Genomic DNA, 26,826 nt, shown 5'->3' on the forward strand with positions numbered 1-26,826 from the left:
TTATGCAACTGCTTTCATCTTTATGATAATATATGTAGGGTAAGGGCACCAATAATGTGCCATCAAAAATGATGTGCTATGTGCAGCATTGTTTCTTGAACATTCCATGTGATTTATAGCTTGTTGAATTCAGCATGTGATTTGTAGCTTGTTGGTTTCAGTGGGCAAAGGCGAAGTTCTGGCTATTAAGAAATCCATCAATTGCCACCCACATGATCTCAAACACAAGCTCTGAAGCCTGCCACATTACATGTTTATGGGAGCCTAAATAGGGATGCACAGGAACAAAGCTACAAAATCACTTAACACCCAATGGAGTGGCATTCAAAGTCATGCCAGCATGTTCTTGAATATTGACACGTTAGCTCTTTCAACCACTTCAGCCACACAAATCAGTTGATAAGGGAGTGCAGATAACACTCAGTTTAGACTCACTGTAACACAAAAAGATGGCACTCGTTTGGGTCCTTCACTTTATCAGCCCCCATACCCTAGGATGAAGAAAACAAACATTATGATGTTCAAAATGTGTACACTTATTAAGAGCAGATGTGCCAGTAAGAAGGCACTTGCCACTAAAGATAGCAGTTGGAGGATCTTCATGCTGCCACCAGTTAATTAAATTTCCCTCTCTTGGAATTTGGCAGAGTAAAATGGATGACTGTACCCTATTTGTGGAAGACTAATCTTGGAAGGGAATGCTGCATAATTGTGACCATACAAAAGACAACACATGACATTATTTTGGCAAATGCAAGAAGACAAAATTCCTGAACACAAGAACCTTTTCAGTCCAGTCTGTCCTTTCGTAGATCAAGTTACAGATTCTCTTTTTTGGAAAGGAAGACACGGAAGCCCCTTCACCATGAGGATTCCAGGCACATATTGCCAGGCATAATTAGATAGGTGACAGCAATATTATTGTTTCACCACCTAGACTATGTTATTTGAGCTTTGAGGACCCAACCGTACTTTTCTAATCTCTCCTGCTAAGTTAAGCTCCAAAAAAATGCCTGCACATTGCTCATCTTCGAGGAACCCAAAATTTGTCCAGCATCCAATTTTTAGTATACAAACTGGAGAAGCATGGTATAGCATGATCATAGCAAAGCTCTTCTTGGGTCCTTCAAGATACCAGCCAACATATCCAGAAACCGACCTGCAATTTATTTGATGTGACTTGGATTAAAATTGATTCTCTCTTGTATCAGTATGAAACAGAACAAAGGGTCCTCTTACCTCCAATCTCAGCATCTATAACTCTATTGTCAGCAGATAAGGTAAAAGTTAACTTCGTAGCAGCTCGAGGCTTTCCATGTCCTGGATTAAAGTTTTCGTAGAACATATGTAAAGATACTTCAGATTAATCAGGACCTTATGGGAACAGAAATAAGATGGGTGTTTTCTGTTTCTTTTCATGCAAGTTACTCACCACTTGCATCTTCTTCCCATAAGACTACTGGTTCACCCCGGCCAACAGCAAGAATACATGCCTGATCAAAATTATGCCATAAGCAAACATCTACATGGGACATTTAGTTATAAAAAACTTGGCTAAGAACTATGAAAGAGAGAACCTGTGGAGGGTTGATGATGGCACAAAACCAATCTACAGGGAACATCCCCAGATTCGAAATGCTACATGACAGGTCTATTTATCAATAAGAGAAACAACTAAAACTTCCATGCTATTAAAATAAAAGGTTGTTGCTGCAGCAAATCACAGACACATGCTGCATGTTGCTGCATGTGTACCTGAAAGTGCCTCCTTGAAACTCATGAGGTAAAAGCTTCCCATCCCGTGCTCGTCCTGCTAGTTGCTTCACCTGCATGCACAAAAGTTATTGCAAACAAACAATTGCATGCATCTAAAGACTACCCCACTGTCCTCCCAACTCTTGCAACATTTTGTCCTAGAAACATAATTAACAACAGACAGGATCTTCTTCCAGGAAGAATCAGAGTATTGGGTAGCCATCCAGATGTGTCCTATTATCTGCTGACCAGTGAACTCAGTCGTTCCATGCCTTCATCCTGAAGCTTCAGCTTGAGTCATGGTGAAAAAGCCCATTTCTGATAATCCACCTGACAAGCTCCTGGCTATACCAGTGCAAGCTACTAGCCTGGCCTTGCCTGCTATTGCAGATGTCTCATCAAGCTTCATATGTTTGCTTCTAACGAGCATAGGTCTCTTCACTCAGACTAAGCTTGACTTCACCAGTCGATCATCCTCAAGTGTTTCATATTTCACTGCTAAACAGTTCATTTTTTAATGAAACATTTCAGTATGTCAAAAGGGTAGAAGTAAATGAGGGAAAAGATTGTTCATACATGTTTTGAGAAGATACTCATCGACTCTCCAGGTGTTCAATATCACCTCATATTTACATACAGGATTGTATAGACATACTACAGAACAGGAAATATATCACAGATACGGCAAACAATTAGGCTTTACAGCCTGTGGCTTTTCTTTTTCTTTTTCTTTTTTTTTAAAAACTCCAGGACCCAAACTCAGAAGAAACCTTTTAACTGGCTAAGGGGACAGATCAGTATCATTTCACATTGCCTATTCCAGTCTCACTGAAACCACCTCTAGATACAGTGTGATTGGTGACCAAACATGAATATGAAAGCTTGTTATCTTACTGGTCTTAAATGCAGACATCACGGTTCAGCACATGAAGCACTTGTTTCAGATTATGAATAGACCATTATTTGAGAAGTTTGACTGGTCATCTTTCATGTGCAAGGCACTTTCCGGAGTGCCAATAACTTGCTTTTTGGGATCTAGTTACCTTAGGTGTGGAATATCATAACTTCCTCAAGCACAACATAAGGTGCATTTTGATTTCTTTCCAAAGTTATACATGTTAGAAAACTGAGACCAACAAAAATTCTTGTCAAACGGCTTTGACTTCAGCTCTTAAGCACCCAAATAAGAATTAACCTCTGAGGAGATGTCTAGAAGTGACTTCTGATCTGCATTGCGTAGAATTGGAGTCATCAGTCCCTGCAATTTTATCCAACATGAGGTTTAGGCAAACATCTTTCCTTAACAGAAAACCTAGATAGCCACCACCCTAAAAAACAGAAGGGTTTTTGGGAGGTGCTTTGTCAGGCAGTGGCAAGCCAAGGGAGGACCTTGTCAGTTGCCACAGCAATTGAAATGTCAATAGAAGTGCCTAGCACAATCTCCCCGATCTTCTCATCCCAATGACCTGCCATCACTGAAAGACTAAGCCATACAACTGTGATTTCCAGCCAAGAGCAAGACTTTTACAGGTCATTGCATTACCATTGGCTTCTGGTACGGATTTCAATGCCGAAGCAACTGCTTTGATAACAAAATCATTCACCGAGACATGCATCCCGTATTTCTCTGAGAAAGCACAAACTAATTAGAGATCCACAGAAAGTATCCAGCAATGTATGAAAAGATCATACTAAGCTGGTAATAGAACATCTATCTCAAGAAGTCAAAATAACCTTATTGAGAACCTAAGCTCATGAGAAAAATTTATACAGGAAACAGTGTTACTTTCAGCATACCTTTCAGCTCTTTCCGTAGAGCTAACGTAACATCTAGTGTGGTATCTGAAACATAGTGCACACTCAGCAATTAAGAATCTTGTTTTCCCAAACGTATTTAAGCTCATCTTGAAATTACTTGGTGAGAAGATTAAACTAACCCACGGATAAATATAGGTGTGGAATTCCAGTTTTTGATTCCAATAATCGTTTAGCAATCACCTGAGATAAATCAACATTTGTGAGAGCATTTGTAGAGATACTTTGGAAAACTATTCCTGAACAGAAGCATATGAAAATGTCATATAAACATCCAACCTTCTCTACAAACACTAGTGAAAACTATTCCTAAATAGAAACATTACTGCAGTGATGTATAAACATCCAACCTTGCGTATCTGGCTTGTAGGTAAATCAAGATAACTAACTGCAGACAAAGGAGGTCCTGCTTGCGACTTCAGTGGTACAGGAGCCAGAGATCCCATAGAATTTTGCCCATTGTGTGTGTCTGTAGCCTTTGCTTCTGGTTCAGACTTTGACTTCATAGCAGCCAGAACATCACCTTTTACAATAGCACCTCTTGGCCCTGTTCCCTTGATTGATGCTATGTTCAGACCACTTTCCACCAATAACTTTCTTACAGATGGGCCTAATCTTTGCCATGACGGATGGGAATCTTGAAAGCTTGAACTTACAACTGGTTTCTCTGCCTTTTCATGACTCTTGCCTGTAGCTGACACTGAAAAGCATTTAACATCTTCCTCAATTTCAACCTGCCTTTACATCAAGAAAAAGATAGATCACACAACTATGACTTCAAGCATTCTCCTCCTCAGCAAAAAGAGAATCCACTGCAGTGTAAAATAGTTGCAGATATAGCATCTCAATACAGATAAATAAACCTAAAAACTTGCAGCTCCTTCACACACATGTAAGCACACCTTCAGCATCTGCACTCTGTGTTGTTGATTGGTCATAATAGAGCTCATAAGTGAGCAGGGCCTGTAAACCAAAAAGTTGAATCGTGTGTCAGACTTCCAACATTCCAACACTGAATCCAAATCTCTGCTAAAGATGCCATAGTTTCATTGTTTATCAAATATCTCAAACCAAAGCAGAAAACATTTGCTTTTAGAAGCAAGAGATGTGCCATGCTTTACTTGGAGAATGATCTGACATGGTAAACACCGTAGCTACACCAGATAACCATTCCTACCATAAAAAAGATTGAATGGCCAAATAACACCCATAGAAAAACCAAAAACATAGGGGGGCATACATGTAGACAAAAATAATAGCAAAACCTGTCACAAGTGTCCTCTAGGACTTTGGCAACAATGACATAATTGTATCTCATATTTCAGCTTTTTTCTTCTTTTAGATAAAAAAGGCTGAGTATATTACTCAAACTCAAACAAAGAAGTACAGTACTCATCATTAAAGCTAGAGCAGAAAATGTCCATATCACATCTATACAAGGCCTCAACGGGAGGTCTAGGAGGAATTGGTGAAAGAAGCCAAGGGCAAAAGAAGGGTGCTGCCAGGGGGTAGGTAGTAGCGTCAACGAGCTAGCATGCTTCTATTTAGGAATAGTGTTTTGCAAACTGCAGTAATGTTTCTATTTAGGAATAGTTTTCAATAGAAACCTTCTCCTTGGAGCTGCAGCAAAGCAAATGAATAATAGAATCCCAAAGCTTTGCAAGATTGGTGTATATTGAAGGGTGTTGAGAAACCCTTCACCCGCAGTTTGCATTTTTGCATTTCTGCATTTTGCGTTTAGGGTTTGCAGCCCCAAAATGGGGCACCATCCTAGACTAACTATGCCTATTTATAAGCCACTCTCTCATTCATTCATCACGGCTGATTCATTCAGTCCGTCACCTCTTCTCCCCAACCTCTCCACTACCCTCACACCCCTTCAGGAGGACATTGCGGTTCGTGGTTCGTAACTGTCTTCATCATCTTCCTTGTGCTACAGCACCCTTGTTCCCTTGTATCACATTCACTCCATGATTCAGAACTTCATCATTATATTCATCAGAGTTTCTTCTCTCTTCTCTTCTCTTCTCCATGTTTGCCGAGTTCACTCCGCGTTCCTCCCCGCAAACCCTACTGCCTCATTGGTATGTCATCTTCTGACATGGTATCAAAGCTAGATTTGCTCAAACAATGGCAAAGATCCTCCACTCCAGTGAAGGCAAAGACAGGTGGCGGGTTCGGCATCCACTTCTCTTCTTCTTCCGCTACATCAAAATCTCGTTCTTGCAGATTTCAGGTATTTCAGCTTGCTGCCCACACCCTGGACGCGGAGGACATCGCGGTCCAAGCTAGCCATTGCTGTCTACAATAGTCTAGCACTTGTTTCCAACCTATCACACACTGTTCAAAGCTGATTTCAGTATATTGACTGTTGCTGCTGTTTTTTCCTACGTTTTTAGTCTCTCTCTCTCCTCATCTACATTTTTCTACTTGTTGCAACCTCTTACTGCTGTTGTCGCATCCTCCTCCCACTGGCAGCTCACTTCCAACCCCTTCACTGCCCTCCCACCCCTTGAGGTGGACATTGCGGTTCAAGCTTCACACTGCCCTCACACCCCTTGAGGCGGACATTGTGGTTCGTGGTTCATGGTGGCTGAACTCTTCCTTCTTCAACAAGGCACACCAGTATCCATGGCTTCTTTACCAACAGATGACCAGACTACTGGGTGCTCCTGCTATGGCATCACTAGACACACCACTAATGCTTGCTGACTTCAACCTTTGCTCCCCACCCCCCCAGAATATATGCGTCTTCCACCAAACACTCCTTGTGCCACCCCTCCTTTCTGGGCCACAAAGAATGTTCTACACCAGCTATCAGAGTACTATGCTCAAGGCAATAAGCCGCATCCGATGCGCACTAAGTCCTTTCGATTTTTTGTTTTGTTTTGTTTTGTGAGTCGGGTGTGCACCTTCATGCCATGCTCACCAAGTGAGTATAGTACGTTGGTACACGCGCTATCACAGGGCCAAACCCTTTCGCCTCCGGCTTCGACAAACGCATCCGCTTTCCTCCGCTCCCTTCGGTTGATAGCTCCGGGGAGACTAGCCCCTTGGCTAGTGAGGATAGGCACCAAGACCCCCATATGGAAGCCCAGGTAGTCCGGGACTTGAGAAAGGATTGCCCTAACTCTCACCCGGTAAAACGCCCCATCCCAACGGGTTCCCGCAGAGGGAGTGCCATGCCCAGCTTGGACGTCGGCTCGTAGGAGGAGTCCGTTCCCGCAGGTTACCTTAAGACCCCATTGCTACAGGTAACCAGTTTTGGTGAAACCAACCGTTTGGTGATATCGCAAGAGTACAGCTCAGTGACACATGTATTTCATGTCTTCGGGGTATCATCGTCATTTCCCAAGGGATCGGAATTTATGAGCTATATAGTTCTCGCAGGTATCGCGGTATAGCTTCACCAAGGAATGCAACGACTGAAACATGTCCAGCCACTACACCCCTCGAGTGCGGTTTCGGGGCCACCCAGTTGGGTAACCTCTTCCCACAAGCCTCCCCTCCAAGGAGGATCACGACAACTTCCTCATCGATGTCGTCGAGGCCTAGAATCTCTCGACTCTCTCGAATGAGGTTGCCAAGAGTACGGTCCCGGAGGTCCGTAAATGCGTCACACTGGAGCATTATGTGACAAAGTGAAGACCTGGCCTCTGGCTGACTGCAGCAAGGGCACTGTTGTGATCTTCTTAGGTGAATCTTGTCCCGAAGGACCAATCCTCCAACGCATGCCAAGAGTAGATAGTGTTCTGCTCCATGTTTCACCCCTCTCCTGAGATTACTTCGGAATAAGTACCCTGTGGAGTCTACAAACTTGTGTTGTAGATACGGCTTGAGGGACGAGCAGTCGTGTTGTTTGTCCCACTTGGCCCACACGTGTGGGCGTACCGCGTTCAGCGGGGCGTCAGGCACGTATCGTTTCTTCCAATGTCGTGTTTGCATTTTCCACGTCCACTTACCTCTCGCACCTTTGGGGGCTAGATTCCGAGTCATCTCTCGCGCCCAGGTCTTGAGGTGTGGGTACTTGGCAAGAGCTCGGGTTCTTTGGCCTCCGCAGTATGCGGCCACAGGGGGAATGTGTAGTTCGTGGTGCAAAGTGGCGCCCCCCACCGTAGTCGAGTTGCTACTCTTTCCCACAATCCATCGCATTCCAGTTGCCACCATCCTCTCCAGCGAGCGCAACTTCCCCTGGTTTTGGGCACCCATAAGCTCCGCCCCGTAAGTTAATACGGATACGCAAGATTTGAAGGAGGACAGACGGGTCCAAATTGGCACAGATCGTGAGGTGAGGAAGTGTTGGTGGGCATATAGTGCCTTCCTTCTCGACCCCAACCTCTCTTTCGTGATCTTTTCAATGGAGAGATGTTCATCCAGAGTCACGCCAAGATACTTGTACTCAGCACAGTGCTCAACATCCTCTCCGCCAATATGGAATTGTCTCGCCTTGAAGGCTGTCCTCTCCGCATCGCTACCAAAGAACATGGTAACTTTGCACTTGCTAATTCCGAATCTCATTTCCCATTTCTTCGCCCATTCAGCAATCCTATCTAAACTCCTCTGCAAGTCTTTTGGGTTGTTCGCTAGGAGAATCACGTCATCTGCAAATAACAGAGCTTGTAGTTTCTCCTTCAACCCAGGGATACTACAGCCTAGGTTGTCACCCTCCCGTATGATGTCATTAATGAAGATGTTGAATAGGGTGGGTGACATGGGGCACCCTTGTCTCACGCCCCTCTCTACGGGGATGGGGTCGGATAACGAATCTCCCACCGTGACCCGAACTGTGGACCGGTGATATAGTGCTTTGATAAATCTCAAAGTCTTGCCCTCCACGCCTGCCGCTTGCAATTTCATGAAGAGTGCTTCATGAGGTACTGTGTCGTATGCTTTCTGAAAATCAATGTACGCCGCGTAGATTGGCTTACCCACGTTATGACGGCGTCGGATCCCTTCATCCAGCGTCACGACTTGGGCAATGCATTCCTCCATTGGCCTAAATCCTGCTTGTCCTCGGAGGAAGAACTTTCTCTTCTCGAGGTTGTCTGACAAGCGTTGCGCCACAATGGAGGAGAGGACCTTGAGTACCACTGCGATGAGGGAGATACCCAAATAGTTGTCCATTGACGTCGGGTCCCCCTTCTTGGGTATGGGGACAACTGCTGAAGTATCAATGTGTTCGGGAATCTCTCCCGAGTCGAAGATAGCTTTCAACAAGTGGAGAGTTGCTTCCCCCATCTCAGTGCGTGGTATCCCAGGGTTATCTTTACCTCCCTTGTCTCTCGCCAATAGCTTGAAGACTTCGGGAGGAATCCCGTCAATTTCGGGAGCCTTGTGTCGCTTGAGTTTTCGACACACGAAGAGGACTTCCTGCCACTCGATGGGGTTCTCCACCTCCCGCATTCGAGGCCATAGTCTTAGGTCGTCGCCCCTATCTTTCCAGAAGTCCGCGTCCTTACTGTGTCCTTCTCCTGCCTCAAAAATCTTCTGGTAATGTCTAAACCAGAGGTTCCTCAGGACCTCCGGATCAGTTTGCAAGTTCCCAGACGGGTCCTTGATGGATTGCGACTCAATGCCGCTACTCCTACACTCGCCTGTCAACTTCTTATGGTGAGTCCAGAACTTCTTGAGGTTCCTTTCTCGCAGAAGCTCCGCGCCCTTCTCTATGAATTTGTCAAATGAGTCTTTGGAGTTTTTCCGGCACTCTCCGATGGCTATCATCTTTAGGTTCCGATACCGGGACCAAGCCTTTCGTCCTTCTTGCGAGTTGGGTATCAACTTCCTAGCCACTCGCCAGGCCTTACGTCTTTGGTTGATCGCCCTCCTCGCCTTTGGGGAGAGGCGGAAGCTGCACCTCGGTTGAGGTGGGGGTTTGACGGTCATCACGCCGGATTCTTGCGCGATCGACTTCACCGTGCGCTCATACTCCTCGCACAGAACACACACGTTGTCGCCTCCCTCCCCTGGGAGGTCTCTCAAGATATTCCACCTGTTATTTGATAGGAATGAGTGAGCCACCAGCTCCACTCTAGAAGCATCAATGCGCGGAGGTTGTGGGCACTCCTCTTGCACCCTCGTATCCGCCATGGCCCTCACTGAGCATGAGATAGGCCAGTGATCTGACATATCCACATTGCGTTCAACCTTCGCATGCGCTAGCAAGGATGCCGCTTGTTGATTGACTATGAAGTAGTCAATATCTGATTTCCCTTTCCCTCTCGGAGAGTGGTATGTTAGTGCCGAGCCTCGAATCGTAAGGATTGAGAACTCGGGGCACTCCTTCCTTAACCACCTCATGCAGGCTTTCCGCTTGTAGTTCCAATCACCTCCAACGATGATCGGAAGGCCCTTGCGTATGAGTATGTTGAGGGCCGCTGCCAGCTTGTTGAGTGCGCTTTTCCTTGCCTCCTTGAGTTGTTTCTGTGGGATATATATGTTCCCGTGGATCCATGGCTCCTTCCCTACGGGTAGGAGTTGAATGAATAACATGATAGGGGAGGTTCGGCCAAGCTCGAAAGCCCGATATTTCGTTGCTGCAAGTGTAACCAGGCCTCTCTCTCCGGGTTCCGAGCAACCCAAGGCCTGGAAGGCGGTGTAGCCTGGGAGTCGCATAAGCCAACTGCCTTGGAAGATTCGGGTCTCCTGCGGGCCAATCACTCCCCATGCCAGTCTATGAGCGAGGTAGTCAACCTCACCCCGCTTGCTGCGCAAGCCGTTTATGTTGAGAGATACAATCTTGGGTCTCACGTTACGCTTTCGCTCACGAGTCTCGTTGCGTAACGCATGGCGTGAGTGATAAGGCACGGACAATCTAATGTGCCACCGACTAAACCTGCTTTCCGACTTCAATCTTTCCAATAGTGCATTAGCCTCGTTTCGATGTACTAGGATGTCGAAACTGTGAGAGTGCGCAGCGAAAGAAGAACACGAACACAGAGGAGAGGAGAGATGAAGCAGAGAATGAAGAAAGAAAATCTGCACTGACTGAGATGAATGCTGAATACACTGGAATGGACAGAACAGTCCCTGCACGCAGCCCGGAGCGTCAGTGAGGGAACCAGGACAGACTGGAAGCAAAGGCAGCACCAATGCCGGAGACGGAGACGGAGGGAGCAGTGCTGAACCTGCAGAGCATGAAAGAGATGAATACTGGACTGACTGGGGGGGCAGCTATAAATAGCCCCCAGCCAGAAAACTGGCCGACCAGCTAAACTGGCCGACCTGGCCAGATCTGGTCCGACTGGCCAGATCTGGTCCGACTGGCCAGTTCTGGTCCGACTGACCAGAACTGGTCCGACTGCCCAAAATAATGGGCAGTCACCCCAAAAACAGCCCAGAACTGGGCTGTAAAATGCCCAGGGCTGCATACATACTAAGGCAGCCTGAAAACACACTGACAGAGCTCCTCTGTCTCCTGTCAGACTCTGACAGGAGCTCACAACCAGGAGATGACAGACTGAGACTAAATAAGAGCAGGCTAACACCCCCTCTCAACTCCTGGGAGAGACTGAAGACCCAAGAACCACATGTGATGAAGCAAAGAAGCCTGAGGCAAAGGCTTCGTAAAGAGATCAGCTGCATTGGCCGCCGTAGGACAATAGACCACCACCAGCTCCGAATCCACGATCCGCTCTCGAACATAGTGATACTGAACCTCAATGTGCTTCGTACGAGCATGAAACACCGGGTTCTTGGCCAGAGCAAGAGCACTCTGGTTATCCACGCGCAGCTCCGTAGGTCCGGTCTGGGAAAAGCCAATCTCCGCGAGTAAGCGACGGAGCCAAACTGCCTCCATAGCGGTCGAACATAGGGCCCGATACTCAGCCTCTGTAGAAGAAAGTGCCACAGTAGGCTGCTTCTTGCTGCTCCAAGAGACAGCACCAGATCCAAGGGTGAAAGCATAACCTGTAGTGGATCGTCGCGAATCCACATCACCTGCCCAATCAGAATCACTCCATCCAGAAAGGGTAATCCCATCTCCATACATGATCCCAAAGGATCGAGTCCCCTGCAAATAGCGAAGAACCCGCAGGGCCGCCTGCCAGTGATCCTGGGTAGGAGTCTGCATAAAGGAAGACAATAAAGCCACCACAAAGGAGATATCCGGCCGAGTGTGAAGCAGCCAGATAAGAGAGCCGACAAGGCACCTGTAACGGGTGGGATCGGTAAGAGGAACTCCAGCTGTCAAAAGCTTGGACTCAGGGTCCATAGGGCATGAGATAGGCCGACAATCAGCCATATCAAACTCCGAAAGAAGCTCGGAGATGTACCTGTGCTGCGAAATAAAAATGCCCTGTGCCATCTGATAGATCTCCAGACCTAGAAAGAAGTGAAGGATCCCTAGATCCGTCATGTCAAACTCCTGCTGTAGAATGGACCGTGTATGCTCCACCTGCTGAGTGTCGCTCCCTGTAATAATAAGATCATCCACATACAAGATGAGAAACACCGAAAGAGAATCCACAACCCGTAAGTAGAGGTTGGGATCATAAGCGGAGCGTGCAAAGCCACTCTGTAGAAAGAAGCGGTCAATCCGCTGGTACCAAGCACGAGGGGCCTGCTTTAGGCCATAAAGAGCCTTCCGCAGCCTGTAGACATGATCCTCCTTCCCCTGCACAAGAAAACCAGGAGGCTGTGAAACATAAATCTCCTCCTCAAGAACGCCATTCAGAAAAGCAGACTTGACGTCCATCTGATAGACAGGCCAACGGTGATGTGCAGCAAGAGCCAAAAGCACTCGGATGGTGGACATCCTAGCTGTAGGAGCAAAAGTCTCAAAGTAATCCAACCCTGCACGCTGGGCAAAACCCTTGGCAACAAGCCTAGCTTTATGCTTGTCCAAGGAGCCATCTGCAAGATATTTGGTCTTAAAGACCCATTTCACACCAATCACCTTCCGTTTCACGGGACGCGGTACAAGCTCCCACGTATGGTTTCGCTCGATGGAGTCGAGCTCGGCCTGCATAGCCTGTCTCCAAATATCCTGTGCAAGAGCCTCCTCCACTGTGGAAGGCTCAGAATCCTGAAGAATCTGTGACATAAGAGCATAGTTCACACATAGTGAACTGTCCCGCTGGGCCTGTAAACGGGCTGATCGACGAGGACCTGTAGAAGAAGCAGGAAAGTGAGTAACACTTGAATCCTGCATGAGCCGGCGATACCATAAAGGAATCCTGAGAGACTCCTTCTGTGAGGGAGACCGGGGGGTCTCCGGAACCTGTAAAGCACCCGAATCGGAGAGGGACTCCCCCTCACCGAGTGAAGGTAAATCCTCCGCATCTGAAGAAGGCTGTGTATCCCGTGAAGATCCCGAAGAGGCGGTAGAAGAGCTCGTAGAAGACGAAGGCACATCCACCAAAGGGGTAAGGGAAGCCGAAGGAGGAGGAGGAATAGGGGGGGTGCTAAGGATGATCCTGGAAGGAAGTGAAGGGAGAGACGGTGGGGGGGGGTCCGTCGATGACGAAGTAACATCGGAAATAGAACCATCAATTGGATCCTCAGAGACCGAAGCCTCATCAAAGATCACATCCCTGCTCACCTCAACCTGCCGCGTCGTCGGGTCGTAGAGCCGATATCCCTTCGTGGTCATACTATAACCAACGAAGATAAGCTTTCTCGACTTAGAGTCGAACTTCGTCTTCCTCTTCTTCTTGTCCACATGGACAAAAGCATCGCACCCAAAGATGCGAAAATGGGACACGGAAGGCTTCTTTCCAAAGAAAGCCTCATATGGAGTCATGTCCTGTAACGCCGAAGTCGGAGAGCGGTTGCGTATATGCACCGCTGTAGCCACCGCCTCACCCCAAAGGAAATGAGGAAGACTCCTATGCTCCAGCATAGATCGGGCCATCTCAATCATGGTCCGATTTGCACGCTCCACCACACCATTCTCTGATGGTGTGTTCGGATGGGAATACTCCACCCGAATACCATGATCCCTGCAAAACTGAGAGAAAAGGTGAGAAGTGAACTCTCCACCATGATCAGCTCGAACACCACGGACTTTGGAAGTTGTTTGGGTCTCCACAAACACCTGCCACTCACAGAAACGGGAGTACGCCTCGCTCTTGTACTCCAAGAAATAAGGCCACACATAACGACTAAAGTCGTCCACAATCAGCATCAAATACTTGGCCTTCCCAAGGGAGGCCGTGCCCATAGGTCCGCAAAGGTCGGTATGAACCAACTCAAGCGGTGAAGTAGCCCTCCTAGAAGCAACCTGCGGGTGAGGCTGCCTGTGCTGCTTGCCCCTCAAGCAGCTAGGGCACACAGTGTGAAGAGGAGGGAAATCAGGAAGTCCCTCCACCATCTTCCTCCTAGAAGCCCGGCGAAGAGAATCAAGGTTCAAATGACCATACCGAGCATGCCAGAGTAGCCCAAGCTCATGGGAAGTCCGCGCAGCCAAGGCTGTGAGCGTATAAAGCCCACCCTCCTGTGTACCTGTCCAAAGGGCATCACCTGTAGAAGCATCCTCCACTGTGACTGCATCCTGAGTAAAAATAACGCGGGTACCTAACTGAGTAAGACCATGCACAGATAATAGGTTAAAACCCAAATCAGGCACATAGAGCACTTTGGCGGAGGAAGACCGCCTGTCGGAAAACATAGGTAAAGTCCCCACTCCATGAACAGGAACTGTAGAATTGTCACCAATGGTGACTGTACCCCCTCTGGAACGAAGATCCTGAAGCCAATCCTGACGGAAGGTCATATGTGAAGATGCGCCACTGTCGACGAGCCAAGGCTTCTCCGGAGTGGTAGAAGCTAGGGCAGTGTCTTCCTCAACAAAGAGATGCACAAACGCAGATTCTGTTGTGGCTGGGGCCGCCTTCGAGTCCTTCTCCTTAGGCTTCAAATGGGGATACTTCTGCCAACACTTCTCCTCGGGATGAGTGCCCTTCCCACAATGGGGACACTTGGGCTTCTTCTCCTTCGCATCCTTCTTATCTTCCTCCTTCTTGTCCTTGGACTTCTCCTTCTTTTGTTTCTTCTTCTTGCCACCACCTGTGGCAGCCGTAAATGCCTTGGTGGAGCCACTGGCTCCCACCTCTTTGAGTCGCTCGTCATGCTCCAAGACAAGCGGGGAAAGCTCCTCCCATAGGAGAGTCTCACGGGTTCTCGTAGTGATGAGGCTGGTGTAGAAGACATCATAGCAGGGTGATGGCAGCTGAGTCAACAGAATCATCGCCATATCCTCAGACGATATCAGACGACCAAGAGAGGCAAGCTCGCCTCGCATATCCTCCATCTTCGTGATGTGCTCCTTCATGGAAGAAGAACCATCAAGACTGAGCATCCGCAACTTCTTCTCCAGGGAAATCTTGTGGGCAAAGGTCTTGTGCTGATACAAAGACGCAAGCTTTGTCCAGACTTCCGCCACGGTCTTTAACCTGTGAACATGTACAAGAACAGAATCATGGAGACTCATAAAAAGAAAGGAACGGGCTCGAGAGTTGAGCCGATCCCATAAGGCTGCACGGTCCATAGAGGTGCCATCGGACGAATCCACGGGGGGTCGGTCGATGGGCGAAGAAACAAGATCCCACAGATCAAAGGTATCAAGGATGCAAGCCACCTTGCATGACCATAGGGAATAGTTGGAACCATCCAACTTGTCTTCCTTCGGAAAGGAAGGGAGAATCGGCACCTGGATAGAGGGAATCAAGGAAGGCATCCGCACAGTAGATGCAGTCTTCACTGAAGAAACCTTCGCAGTAGATGGAACCCTCTGAGATGCATGGACTGAAGAAGGACGAGTGCGAGGAGGGTCATCCCGTTGTCGAACTTCACGATAGTCCCGCCTCCGCTCAGAGGAATGATGAGAAAGAAGCTCATCCTCTGAGTCTTCAAAGCCTGAAAACTGGTAAGACATCTTCCAATCTGCAAAATACCAAAGAAAATTGTGCCGCTGACGAAATAGGACCAACAGTGTGGTCACCAACCACCAAGATGCAGGCAGAAAATGCCTACAGCCACCTGGATCTGCAAAACGCAAATAGATCTGATGGCGAACACCAGAATCGAGACCACCAGCACCGGGAACTTGCCCAGACAGAGGTCGCCTACAGGATAGGAGCAGCCAGGGTAGAAGCGACCTGCAAAACAGCAAAACGCAGGCTGTAGGAGGGTCGCCCTGCAGCAGAGGAGGTCGCCTGGCAGCAAACGCAAGGTTGCTGCGTCACTGAATGACGTGGCAGCCCCTGTGTACAGCAAACGCAGGCTGTACAGCCTTCTGATGCAGTCGCCTGGCTGGTGTAGACCTGTTGGCAGCCTCCTGAAGGAATCGCCTGGCTGTTGTGGGACTGTGAACAGCAGCAGTAAGGTATTTCTCGCGTCCTCCGTGCTCTCAATCAGGCGATGATACCATGTGAGAGTGCGCAGCGAAAGAAGAACACGAACACAGAGGAGAGGAGAGATGAAGCAGAGAATGAAGAAAGAAAATCTGCACTGACTGAGATGAATGCTGAATACACTGGAATGGACAGAACAGTCCCTGCACGCAGCCCGGAGCGTCAGTGAGGGAACCAGGACAGACTGGAAGCAAAGGCAGCACCAATGCCGGAGACGGAGACGGAGGGAGCAGTGCTGAACCTGCAGAGCATGAAAGAGATGAATACTGGACTGACTGGGGGGGCAGCTATAAATAGCCCCCAGCCAGAAAACTGGCCGACCAGCTAAACTGGCCGACCTGGCCAGATCTGGTCCGACTGGCCAGATCTGGTCCGACTGGCCAGTTCTGGTCCGACTGACCAGAACTGGTCCGACTGCCCAAAATAATGGGCAGTCACCCCAAAAACAGCCCAGAACTGGGCTGTAAAATGCCCAGGGCTGCATACATACTAAGGCAGCCTGAAAACACACTGACAGAGCTCCTCTGTCTCCTGTCAGACTCTGACAGGAGCTCACAACCAGGAGATGACAGACTGAGACTAAATAAGAGCAGGCTAACAGAAACGGCTGCACCCAGACCTGAGGCTCTGGACTCTGTCCCACTTCAAAATGTGGCGCCATAAGTCCCCTGAGGCTCGTCTGAGGAGCTGCCCAAAGGGGCGCTCCGACAAGTTCTCAGCGCCCCAAACGCATAACTTCTCAATTTCCCCGCTTGCCGTCGCTTGTCTAAGCGAAGTGTTGGTTACCGCCGCTCTTTCTATGTTCGATCCTACCGAAGCTAACCCTGCTGTTGTGGGGTGGCTTGGCTCCACCCTCTCTACACTGGCAGTGATACGGTCCCTCGTTGGAGTAGGAAGATTGCCTTCCCCACTCCCGCTCCTCGTGCTGGAGCGAGTGACCACTTCGGCAAATGATGCTTACGCCTGTCTTCTCCCACAATAGAAACTATTCGAATGGGCTGCACGGCGGGATCCGACAACATCACTGACGGGAATATATTCGGGACCGAGCTAGCTCCCTTGAGAAGTCTCGTTGCTTTGCCCCGCACTCGGAGGGTGTGCGACCTCAATGGGGTGGATCCCATTGTCTTGCCTTGGCGATACCACCCTTGATGAGTTATGTGTGCCTCCATTCCCGGCACTGGTCGAGCATTGCCCCACTAAAAGAGATACTATCCCCCCATGAGGCCGTGGGAGGATAGGAGCACTGGTAACTCCCCTCGGGCCCCGGCTTAAGCCCGGTGATACACTCACTAGTCCCCCAGGTCCCCATGCATCACCAAAGGGTCTGACGATCGGCCCGCTTACATTACCCAGACGCTGCCACGGTACCGGAATAACAGCGCTGGGGTGGCCCCTAGCGTCGCGGAGCTCCCGAGGCCACCCAGAGGAAGGCCCCATGAAGAGCGTATATCATTATGTGAACAATCCATTTTTAGTAAAAAAAAAGGGACCACCCAGATCTTGGTCGTTTATCCGGACAAGGAGTCTCTTACGGCCGGTGACCTTGACATACTGAAGGATCAAGTTGAGGTGCATGCTCAACGTCCATCTCTTGGGAGGTCAGGGCCTGGTGGGAGCGCCTACGCTTCATCCTCCCAGTTCTGCCCCTACTCTTCGAAGACAAACGGTGCTACGCAGGTCCTGCTATCCTGCCTTTGGCCTTCCATCTTCTGTGGCGTTCCACTCACTTGAGTAACATAGTCTCTTGTGGGAGACCCAACGGCATCGAAGAGGTTAGCCACCTCAAGGGGACAGTCTTTCCCCTTAGGGTCCCATAGGGGTGCAGGGTGAGGACTGAAGTGGTCTTGCCTGTTACATTCCCGCGGGCATTCCAAATCCGCTGCGTGGTCCCTTCCAGGACCTTCCCGAACTGTCCACATGCTGCGTTCCTTCCGTATCGATACAAGCCGCACTTCGTTCCCAGTCGCGAGCTGGTCTCATTGGGAGAGTGAGGATCCTACAACCACTTGGCGTACCAAGTTTGTTGCACAACTCCTTCACTTGTTGTCACTCATCTCCCCTTAGGGCCTTGGACTCCTCACGACGAGATGCTTCCGCAGAAGGGTCCGAAGTCATTTGTAGTCCCACTAAGGGGGGGAAGAAAGTCCTTTCGATCATATGGAGGATCGATTGGCACTACGACCTCCTGGAGATCGTCGCAATGCCAACAACAGTCTTCTCCCACCTATTTTCAGGTACAGTGGCTACCAAGGCCCGCGGTTCTACAATCCGCTCCATCAAGAGACAATGATTGTTTGATACCGTCTCCTAGTCAATCCGCTCCTTCGAGAGACAGTGGCTGCTCGACTCCTTCCTCTTCTTCGGCTACCCAGTCTGCTCCATTGAGAGACAGTGACTATTGCCCACCTCTTGCTCATTCTGAGTCCCACCCTTCCCCACCCTCGACTACTCAGGTTCGAGAGACTACCTCTGGAAGCTCTTCAGCATCCCAGATACCTTCTTCGGCACATCCGACGACACTTCCTTCATCATCAGACATTTTGGAGTCCATGATCCATGAGTTTTTGGATTCCCTATGTACTTCAAAGGGGGATGTTATTTCTTTGCCCTCAGATCATCCGAAAAGATCAGCTAAGCATCGGCATCTACTTCTTCTTCGACTTCAACAGGGGGCCCTTTACCTCCAACCTCAATGGGGAAACCTACTCTCCATGACGTTCCTCACCCATCCTCTACTTTCTTGGGGTGGCTATCTTCGACCAGTCATCTCTTCTATCGATACCCACGATCTTCAGGTACCACCTAGATCAGGACCTCGGAGGTTCAACCGCAACTTGGTGATGAGACCTTCGTATTCCTTCCAACATGGATGCACGGAGCTAGTAGCTTCTCTTCCAAGGTTGAGTTTCGGATTCTCCAGTTCACTCTATCTACTGTTCTTTACTACAGGTTCCCTTTGCGGTGGAAATCTTGGATCTTAAGGATCCTCTACATCTTCTTACCTTGGTCACTTGGTCAGTATGGAGCCACCTCCCCAGCTTAAGTACGGACATATCCTTATGGTTCTCGGCACCACACAAAGTCTGACATTCCTCCTATGCATTGCATGTTTTCATCATCTTTGTACTAGGGCACTTGGGTAAGTGAACAATTTCCCCATGAGAGACACTGTCCAAGTGGTACTTGCTGCATGAACATTCTTCAACATGTAGCATTGCATCTCCACCTCACTATTCTCTTGTTCCTCTTTTTGGGCCTGAGAGGGGATGTTGAGAAACCCTTCACCCACAGTTTGCGTTTCTTCGTTTTGCTTTTAAAGTAGACAGCCCCAAAAAGGGGCACCATCCTGGACTAACTATGTTTATTTATAGGCCACTCTCTCATTCATTCTCCACGGCTGATTCATTCAGTCTATCACCTCTTCTCCCCAACCTCTCCACTACTCTCACACCCCTTCAGAAGAACATTGTGGTTCGTGGTTTGTGGTTCGTGGTTGTCTTCATCATCTTCCTTGTGCTACGATACCCTTGTTCCCTTGTATCACATTCACTCCATGATTCAAAACTTCATCATTCCATTCATCAGAGTTTCTTCTCTCTTCTCTTCCCTTCTCCATGTTTGCCAAGTTCACTCCGTGTTCCTCCCTGCAAACCCTACTATCTCGCCGGTACGTCATCTTTTGACAAAGGACTCTCCTGTTGAAGATCCAATGACATCAGGCCTTCCACATATGCCATCATGCAAGGCAGATATCACATCTCCAATCTCCCCGCCAGAGACTTTTAACAAGTCCCAATAATGGAGAAACATAAACTAAAGTGTACAACAACACAAACTCAAAAGAACACAGCTAGGGTTAGGGTAACTCAGAGACAATGAACACAATGAATCTGAATGAATGATAGAATACTCAATATACAATGCTCATACAGCAAACAAGCAGTGCAAGGCTGAAAAACTATACCCCAAACTCTTGTGTCTCAAGGACTAAGGGAGAGGTGCTAAGCAAGAGAGTGTGTCATACTCTTGACAGATCCCGAAACACAGCAAAGGCAGCCTCTGACAGTCAAACACCAAAAAACAGTCAAAAAGGCCAGATTTGATGTAGACTAGTAGGAGAGAGAATATGCAGCAAATGGAAATACCTATGAAGTGTAGGCAGCCTAGGCAACAACAACACGGGCCAAATGCAGCAATATGGGGTGTGAAAAGTGCTCAACAACATCTGGAAGATCCAAATGGAAGTGTAGGAGTAGTCCCTAGGCAGTTTACTGTAATAAACGCATAAAAACAAGCTGCCAACCTTATGCGCAACCACCAAGAGGGTAGGAAACAGCAGGTGACAACTGATAGGGGTGTAAACTACAAAGAGAAGATTGGAAACAGAAACCAATCTGATGTGGACAGAAAAGGGCAACTTCAACTAAGATGTCCTCCACGAACGGGGTGTGGGCAGCCAAGCTAGAGGGCCTAAAACCTGCAAAAATCAGATTGAGGCTGAATGGAGGGCAATCGGCCTACTTATAGAAAGTTTCAGGACCTGGTACCACACACTGTTGTGGGGATGAAGGCCTGGTTTAACCCCCCGTATATAATATACGCACATTGTACATGTGAATGCACCCTTACGTGCCCTAAGTATAAATATATTTTACTCTTTGTGTACAAACACATTGTCGGTACACTCTTATCGAATCGTACTTGACTCTGCTCTCTCTCTCTCTCCAGCTGACACACTCATGCTCACTCCTCGAACTTCCATCTCTCTCAGCTGAGCTCCCCAACAATCGGTATCAAAGCGTCAGGTTTCGCACGCTTCCCAAGATCTAACTGGATCAACTGACATGCTGACGAACAGCAACAGACAGTTCGAGCCCCTGGCGTCTGGTGTGTCGGACAACTGATGCACTGACGAACAACAACAAACAATTCGAGCCCCTGGCATCCAATGTGTCGAACAACTGATGTGGCAGGTAGACAGTGTTCACATGACAGGCGACAAGGCAGGCACAGTGGTCGCATGTCGAGCGACAAGGTAGCAACGGGCATAGATCAAGACCAGAGGTGGCGACGGTTGCACGTGCAGACCAGGACCAGAGGTGGCAACCAGCGTGACGCATGCAACGGGAGGCGAGGCACCGACAGTCAACCAAACGCGATGTGGACTGTCAGTTTGTCAAACTCTGCTTATGCCCGTCAGTGATTTTGAAGTCAGGAATTGCAGACATTGCGTGTGGTGACCTCAATTAATTTGGGGATTTTGCCAAATTAGTCAAAATTTTGCTTCTTTGAGCAAAATTTCTTATAGCATTGAATCCCAAAAATTTGGGGCTTTTCATGTATTGGCAAAGTTTTGCTCAACTAGGTCAAATTGGCTTACATTTATGCAATTTTGGACTTGAAATTTTAGGGATTTGCACACAATTTGGTAAATTTCGACATTTTTACCCATGTGGTGGCTAGTTCTTGTACAAACAGCAAAGATTTATTTCTAGACTAAGAAAGAATGGCAGTGTACTTTGCTCGTTCAGCTTGTGCTTCTACAGTTTAGTGCATTTACTCTTGTGTTCGTGATAAAATGGCTACAACTTCTTCCAGTTAAGACATCAAGAGTTTGATGGAGATGAAACGGTTTGATGGTCATGGCTTTGACCTTTGGAAATACCATATGCAAGGCATTTTGTTTCTAAAGGATTGTGAGGATGCTTTGCAAGAAGATAAACCTGCACTAATGTTTGATGCAGATTGGGCCAGAGTAAATAAAAAGGTTGTGCCTAACATAAAGATGGGTGTCACCGATAACATCTTGACAGACATTAAAGATTTAGATACAAGTTATGCAATATGGGAGAAGCTGAAAACTACATATGAGATCACCACACCTATTAATCGGGTGCATTTATTGAAGTTGGTGAATATGCGACTGGATGAGTCAAAGCCTGCAACTGAGCACTTAGTGCATTCACGGGGATTCTAAATCAACTCAAAGATGCAAATTTGGACTTTGATGATAAGTTGAGGGTGATCTTTTTTATCATGACATTGTCTGATTCTTGGGGGACCTTGGTGGTTTCACTTAGCAATAACCCCAATCTCTCATATGATGGGGTGAGGGGTTCTATCTTGAATGAAGAAATTAGACATATGTCTAGTGGAGAAGGCAACAACTCAGCTTATAATGTAAGAGGCAGGGCTGAAAAGAAAAATGCAAATGCAGGACAGAGAAACAGGAGCAAGAGCAAAAAAAGGAAAAGAGTGACTTTACTTGCTATCACTATGGTCGAAAGGGCCACAAGAAACCTAATTGCAGGTATTACAAGAAGGAACAAGAGAGAAATAAAAATGTAGGAGATAAAAAAAAGATAAGACAGATGCATCTGAGGCAACCAAAGGCAAAGAAAAGGCCAATGTGGCCTCTAGTGTGGTCATAGAGGAGCTTTCAGATATAGAGGCTGATGTATTATGTGTAGTTGATTATGATGCCCTTGTATGTCACATACAAGATATGCAAATTACCAAGGCTGATGTGATTGATGCACTCTTGTCAGCTGATGATGGTGTCACTCAGACTTGGATTGTAGACTCTGGTGCCTCTTTCCTTGCTTGGAGTGTTTTGCTATGTTCAATGCAAGTAGTTATGGAAAGGTGTATCTTGGAAATAACCATGCTTGCAGCATTGATGGGATTGGCACTCTACACTTGTCTTTAGACAATGTTCAAGAGCTTGTGTTGAAAGATGTCAAATATGTGTCTAGCATTAAAAAGAGTTTACTATCTCTTGGTCAGCTTGACTTGCATGGCTACACCACACTGTTTAGTGGTGGTTTGTGGAAAGTGAAAAATGGTTCCCTGCTGATTGCAAAAGAAACCAAGAAGGGCACTTTATATTGTTTGCACTGTAAAGCCTTGAATGGCAAGTTTCTTACAGTTGCTGAAATTTGTAGCCACTTGGAGTTATGACATAAGAGATTAAGCCATATGAGCCAAAAAGGACTTGATGTCCTTACCTCTCTGAAGAGGGTTGATGGAAAAGGCTTTAAACTTGACTTTTGTAATGAGTGACGGTTTGGAAAGCAAATAAAAAATTCATTTTACTCAAGTGTCTCTCGTAAGTCCAATGTCTTGGACTTAGTGCATTCTGATGTATGTAGTATGCCCGTGAAATCATTGGGTGGTGCTGCATATTTTGTCTCCTTTATTGATGACTGTTCCAAGAAGATTTGGATATACTTGCTATAAAAAAAAAGCGAAGTATTTGCTGTTTTTAAAACTTTTCATGCATTTGTGACCATTCAGACAGGTAGAAAGCTGAAATGCTTGAGAATTGATAATGGGAGTGAGTTCACATCGACTGAATTCAAGTCCTTTTGTGACTAGCATGGTATTGTTCCTCCTGGTCCAAGACCATAGGAACCAACTCTTCCCACCAAAGAGTCGACTCCCGCCCTGAAGCAATAAGAGCGGAATAAAAAGTATCGAATCGCGGCGGCAAGTAGGATAGTAAAGTGATCGCCATGTCTTCGAAGAAAATAGGCTTCCCCCCATTTTCAACCTCCATTTGAAGCTGCTGAAGCTTGTTGATGTGTTCCCGAAGCGAAGAAGATTTATTCACGAACAAAGTCCGCATCTACACCTCGAAAGAAACCCTCTTCATCAGGCTCATCCGGTTGTACATCTGATCAAGCTCCAGCCATATCTCACAAGCCACCGTCAAGTGCTCAATGTAAGCTATCACGGCTGTGGTGTAAGACAGAAACAGAAAAAATCAAATCCTGGCATTCAGTTTATCCCAATGAGACTGGGCCTTGGTCAACTCCGCACGAGCATTGGAAGAGAGTTTGGACTCATCCCTCACTGAGGGCCTGTTAATCTCCTCCATCACCAGTTCCGTCAAATTATAGAACTCCAAAATGGCCAACATCATCACCCGCCAGATGCGATAATTGTCGCCATCAAGCTTTTGATCCGATGGAAGAGCTAGTAGGACAGGCACTTTCTTGTCCATGATCGCTTGGAACTCCAAATCAGTCTCTGTAGACATGTTAACCTGCAATACCTGCACAAACACAAAATCAGCCCCCTCTGACTGTGAAAACGCAGCCTTCTAGGGCTGGTTTCTCCGCTGCCCAAACCATCTTCACCCGCCGGAGGCGATGAAAATGTAAAATCTGCAATGGAAGTCCTCAAACGCAACCTTCCTCCCCATCGAACAACAATAACCTGCAGCAAATTCACCGATTAGACTCCTTTCCTGCACGCCCATGCTCGCTTTAGCCTTGATCCGATGCGCAGCCCTCTCGCTTGCCCTTAAATCCTGGAAACACAGCCTTGTGTCGCGCTGAAATCTCCTCTTCATATAGGTTCAATCCTCAATCAGTCCATCTTTACTGCTCTGATACCATGTCAGAGTGCAACGATGCGGAAGCATAGGACAAAGACTGAGAGAGAGTGAACATAGAGAGAAGAGAGAGAGAGAAAAGGAGACAGTGTAAACACAGAAAATCTGCGGTGTAGTATGCTATATAAGAGTGAAGAAATACACAAGGAGGAGGCAGAGGAAATATCTGCATATGTATCCGACTTAATGACCTCGATCTCTGTCGGCTCGAGCCTGTCTCAACCAACAGATCTCAAGATCAGAATCTGAAATAATGAATGCTTGAGTGTGCCACAAAACCGGCTATAAATAGCCGAAAAATAGGAAATAACTGCAGCATGTGCAGTAAAAACTATTCGATTGCAAGTACTAACGTGGCACTGCAGTCCTCTCTATCCAGGAAATGACCTCCTAACAAAATCCATAGACTCTGCCTCAAAGAGGATGTCCAAGATAGGGTGCTAGGCTAGCCAACTATGCCTTGGGCAATGCCTACTAGCCTACGACATTGGTAGTTGCCTAGACACATACAAGGATAGCCTTGTATACTATACCCTCGTACTATTTTAGTACCATGGGAGCCATGAACAACAGAGAATGGCAAAGCTTTATGGCCAATGCTCTTTATGGCACCCGACTTCCATCGAATCAAACAACACAAAACACCTAACATAGTTTAGGTCTAAAGTCCTACATCCTCCATTATTAGGTGTTCAAAAGGAGCAACCACCACAAGTCATTAATACTCCAAAGTCATCCTTTAAAAGGAATTTGTCATGGGTTCTCAATAGCTTGTAATTGCGAATGAATCCATGTTTTTCATTTCACTAGTGACATGTACATTTCATTTTGCTATGACTAGCAGCTCAGAACTGTTGGGTAAATCTAATCTCATTGCCTACTTTGGATAAGGTCAATATGGTGTTGTTTGAGTAATGTCTGCCATTTACATACAATATTGTTGAAAAAGAGCAGCAAATCTATTTGCTCGTGATGTTCCCCGTTACCTCAAAGCTGCACTTCTGCTCATTACAGCTAGACTGAGGTCACAGTTGACCCCGGCTATGTTTTGTCTAAAAGGTCGGCATTCTGGCACATCCGACCAAGTCCACCAAACAAGTCCACATATTGTCTTCTCACATAATGTATTTAATAGCTGTAAGTCCTGAGCAGCATTTGACCAGCATTAAGCATTCGTTCCATCGGTGGCGTGAGGTCAGAGGAGTTTGCCTTCTCGCCTCCAACCTTGTCACATAGCCTGGTTTCCCAATCATAATAAAGCAAATAATCTTCTCCGGGCCTTCAGTGCTAGCACTCCTGATTTCAGTATGTATGATGTGCTAAGCCATAGTTACACACAAATGGCTAGTTGACACATTGTTCCACTTTACTTGCTGTCAAGAACCTTGTTATCTACGAAATTTTGAACCATGATAGTGACTGAAATAAGACAAATATGCGTTACTAAAATAAGACAAATATGCGTTACTATACTTTTGTCATACCTTGGTCTTGTCAGAAGAGAGGAGCCTTCCCGCCGTCCATTTCCAAATCTGGAAAAGGAAAAAAAGGAAAAACAAGATCAACGATGATGATGAATCAGCCACTCCGGAAAATTCAAAAACCATCTAGAACAGCCAGAGAAGCAAAATCTTGTAGGCACTGCAGAGATCAAATGCGATTGTTGCAAAAGAATTTGGTGACCCGAGAACGAATACTGACAAAGAAAGATGCCTAGACGTCAAATACTGGACTTGCCGGCGCAGGTGCGGTGCGGCGCACGGCCCGCGCAAAAGGAAGGCCATGATCGGTTTTAAACCGCTGGAAAATCAAGTGCAGTTCTGAATCGCGGGATTTGTTAGGCGCTATGGCAGAAACGTGGTGAGAGCAGAGAGAAAGCTAGATCATAGGGTCAACAACTGTAACCCTTGCTGCTTCTCTTGCATGGCCGATCAGTAGGACGATGTTATGCACGACACAGAAGAAGGGTCTTTCATGGTAAGACGACGTCGTAGACCATAGAGAGGGAACGTTCAAGGGTCTTTCATTCATTCGTATTTTCTTTGTTTTCAGAAGTGCGACCGGGCCACACGTCTTCCTTGTGTGAAGACTCATATGAAATGGCACGCCAACTTTTTGGCCTCCCCTTAGGGTCCGGGGACGAGGTACAATTTCCACTATTTTTCAAATCCTTTCATATGTAGTGCCCAACAATATACCTTAGGTTTATGCTAGAAGTTTGTTTTGATTAAGGTTTTCAAGTGGCTCGGGCTCCTAGCTTATCACAGTTTGATTCTGATTCCATGGTGATATCTAAAGCAATACATCATGCAATGCAAGATAGATGTGCTAAAGTTTCATATGAAGCACTCCCTTGGATCAAATATTTCCATCACATTAAACAAATATGTATCACATTAGATTGGAATGTCTCAGTCATCATCAGCAAGATGAAAAGGCTTATTTTGTCACAACATTTCCCACTGAAGTAGTGCTTAAAAATTAGTTCTTTTGTTAGTTTTCACA

At 47.0% G+C, this 26,826-nt stretch overlaps 1 protein-coding gene across 6 annotated transcripts; it reads right to left on the reverse strand.

Moving 5' to 3' along the window:
• Window positions 1-709: 709 nt before the first annotated feature.
• On the reverse strand, window positions 710-26,398 carry LTA3 (Dihydrolipoamide acetyltransferase, long form protein). Of its 6 annotated transcripts, none has more exons than XM_087670621.1 (14): window positions 26,059-26,398; window positions 25,806-25,853; window positions 4,473-4,533; window positions 3,921-4,304; window positions 3,693-3,753; window positions 3,553-3,597; window positions 3,299-3,382; window positions 3,145-3,221; window positions 2,951-3,013; window positions 1,756-1,826; window positions 1,578-1,638; window positions 1,433-1,493; window positions 1,240-1,320; window positions 710-1,159 (listed from the first exon to the last, which is right to left on the reverse strand). In XM_087670621.1, the coding sequence occupies exons 1-14, from the start codon at window positions 26,103-26,105 to the stop codon at window positions 1,101-1,103; spliced, it is 1,203 nt and encodes a 400-aa protein (XP_087526747.1). In that variant the 5' UTR covers window positions 26,106-26,398; the 3' UTR covers window positions 710-1,100. The 6 variants fall into 6 exon arrangements, with proteins under 6 accessions (XP_087526747.1, XP_087526746.1, XP_087526744.1 ...); XM_087670620.1 differs by having other exon boundaries at window positions 4,461-4,533; XM_087670618.1 differs by having other exon boundaries at window positions 26,023-26,398.
• Window positions 26,399-26,826: the final 428 nt, after the last annotated feature.

The sequence above is a fragment of the Lygodium microphyllum genome, chromosome 28, assembly GCF_053477565.2.
Source record: "Lygodium microphyllum isolate KBCC chromosome 28, Lygodium_microphyllum_v1.1.10, whole genome shotgun sequence".
Classification (NCBI taxonomy): Eukaryota; Viridiplantae; Streptophyta; class Polypodiopsida; order Schizaeales; family Lygodiaceae; genus Lygodium; species Lygodium microphyllum.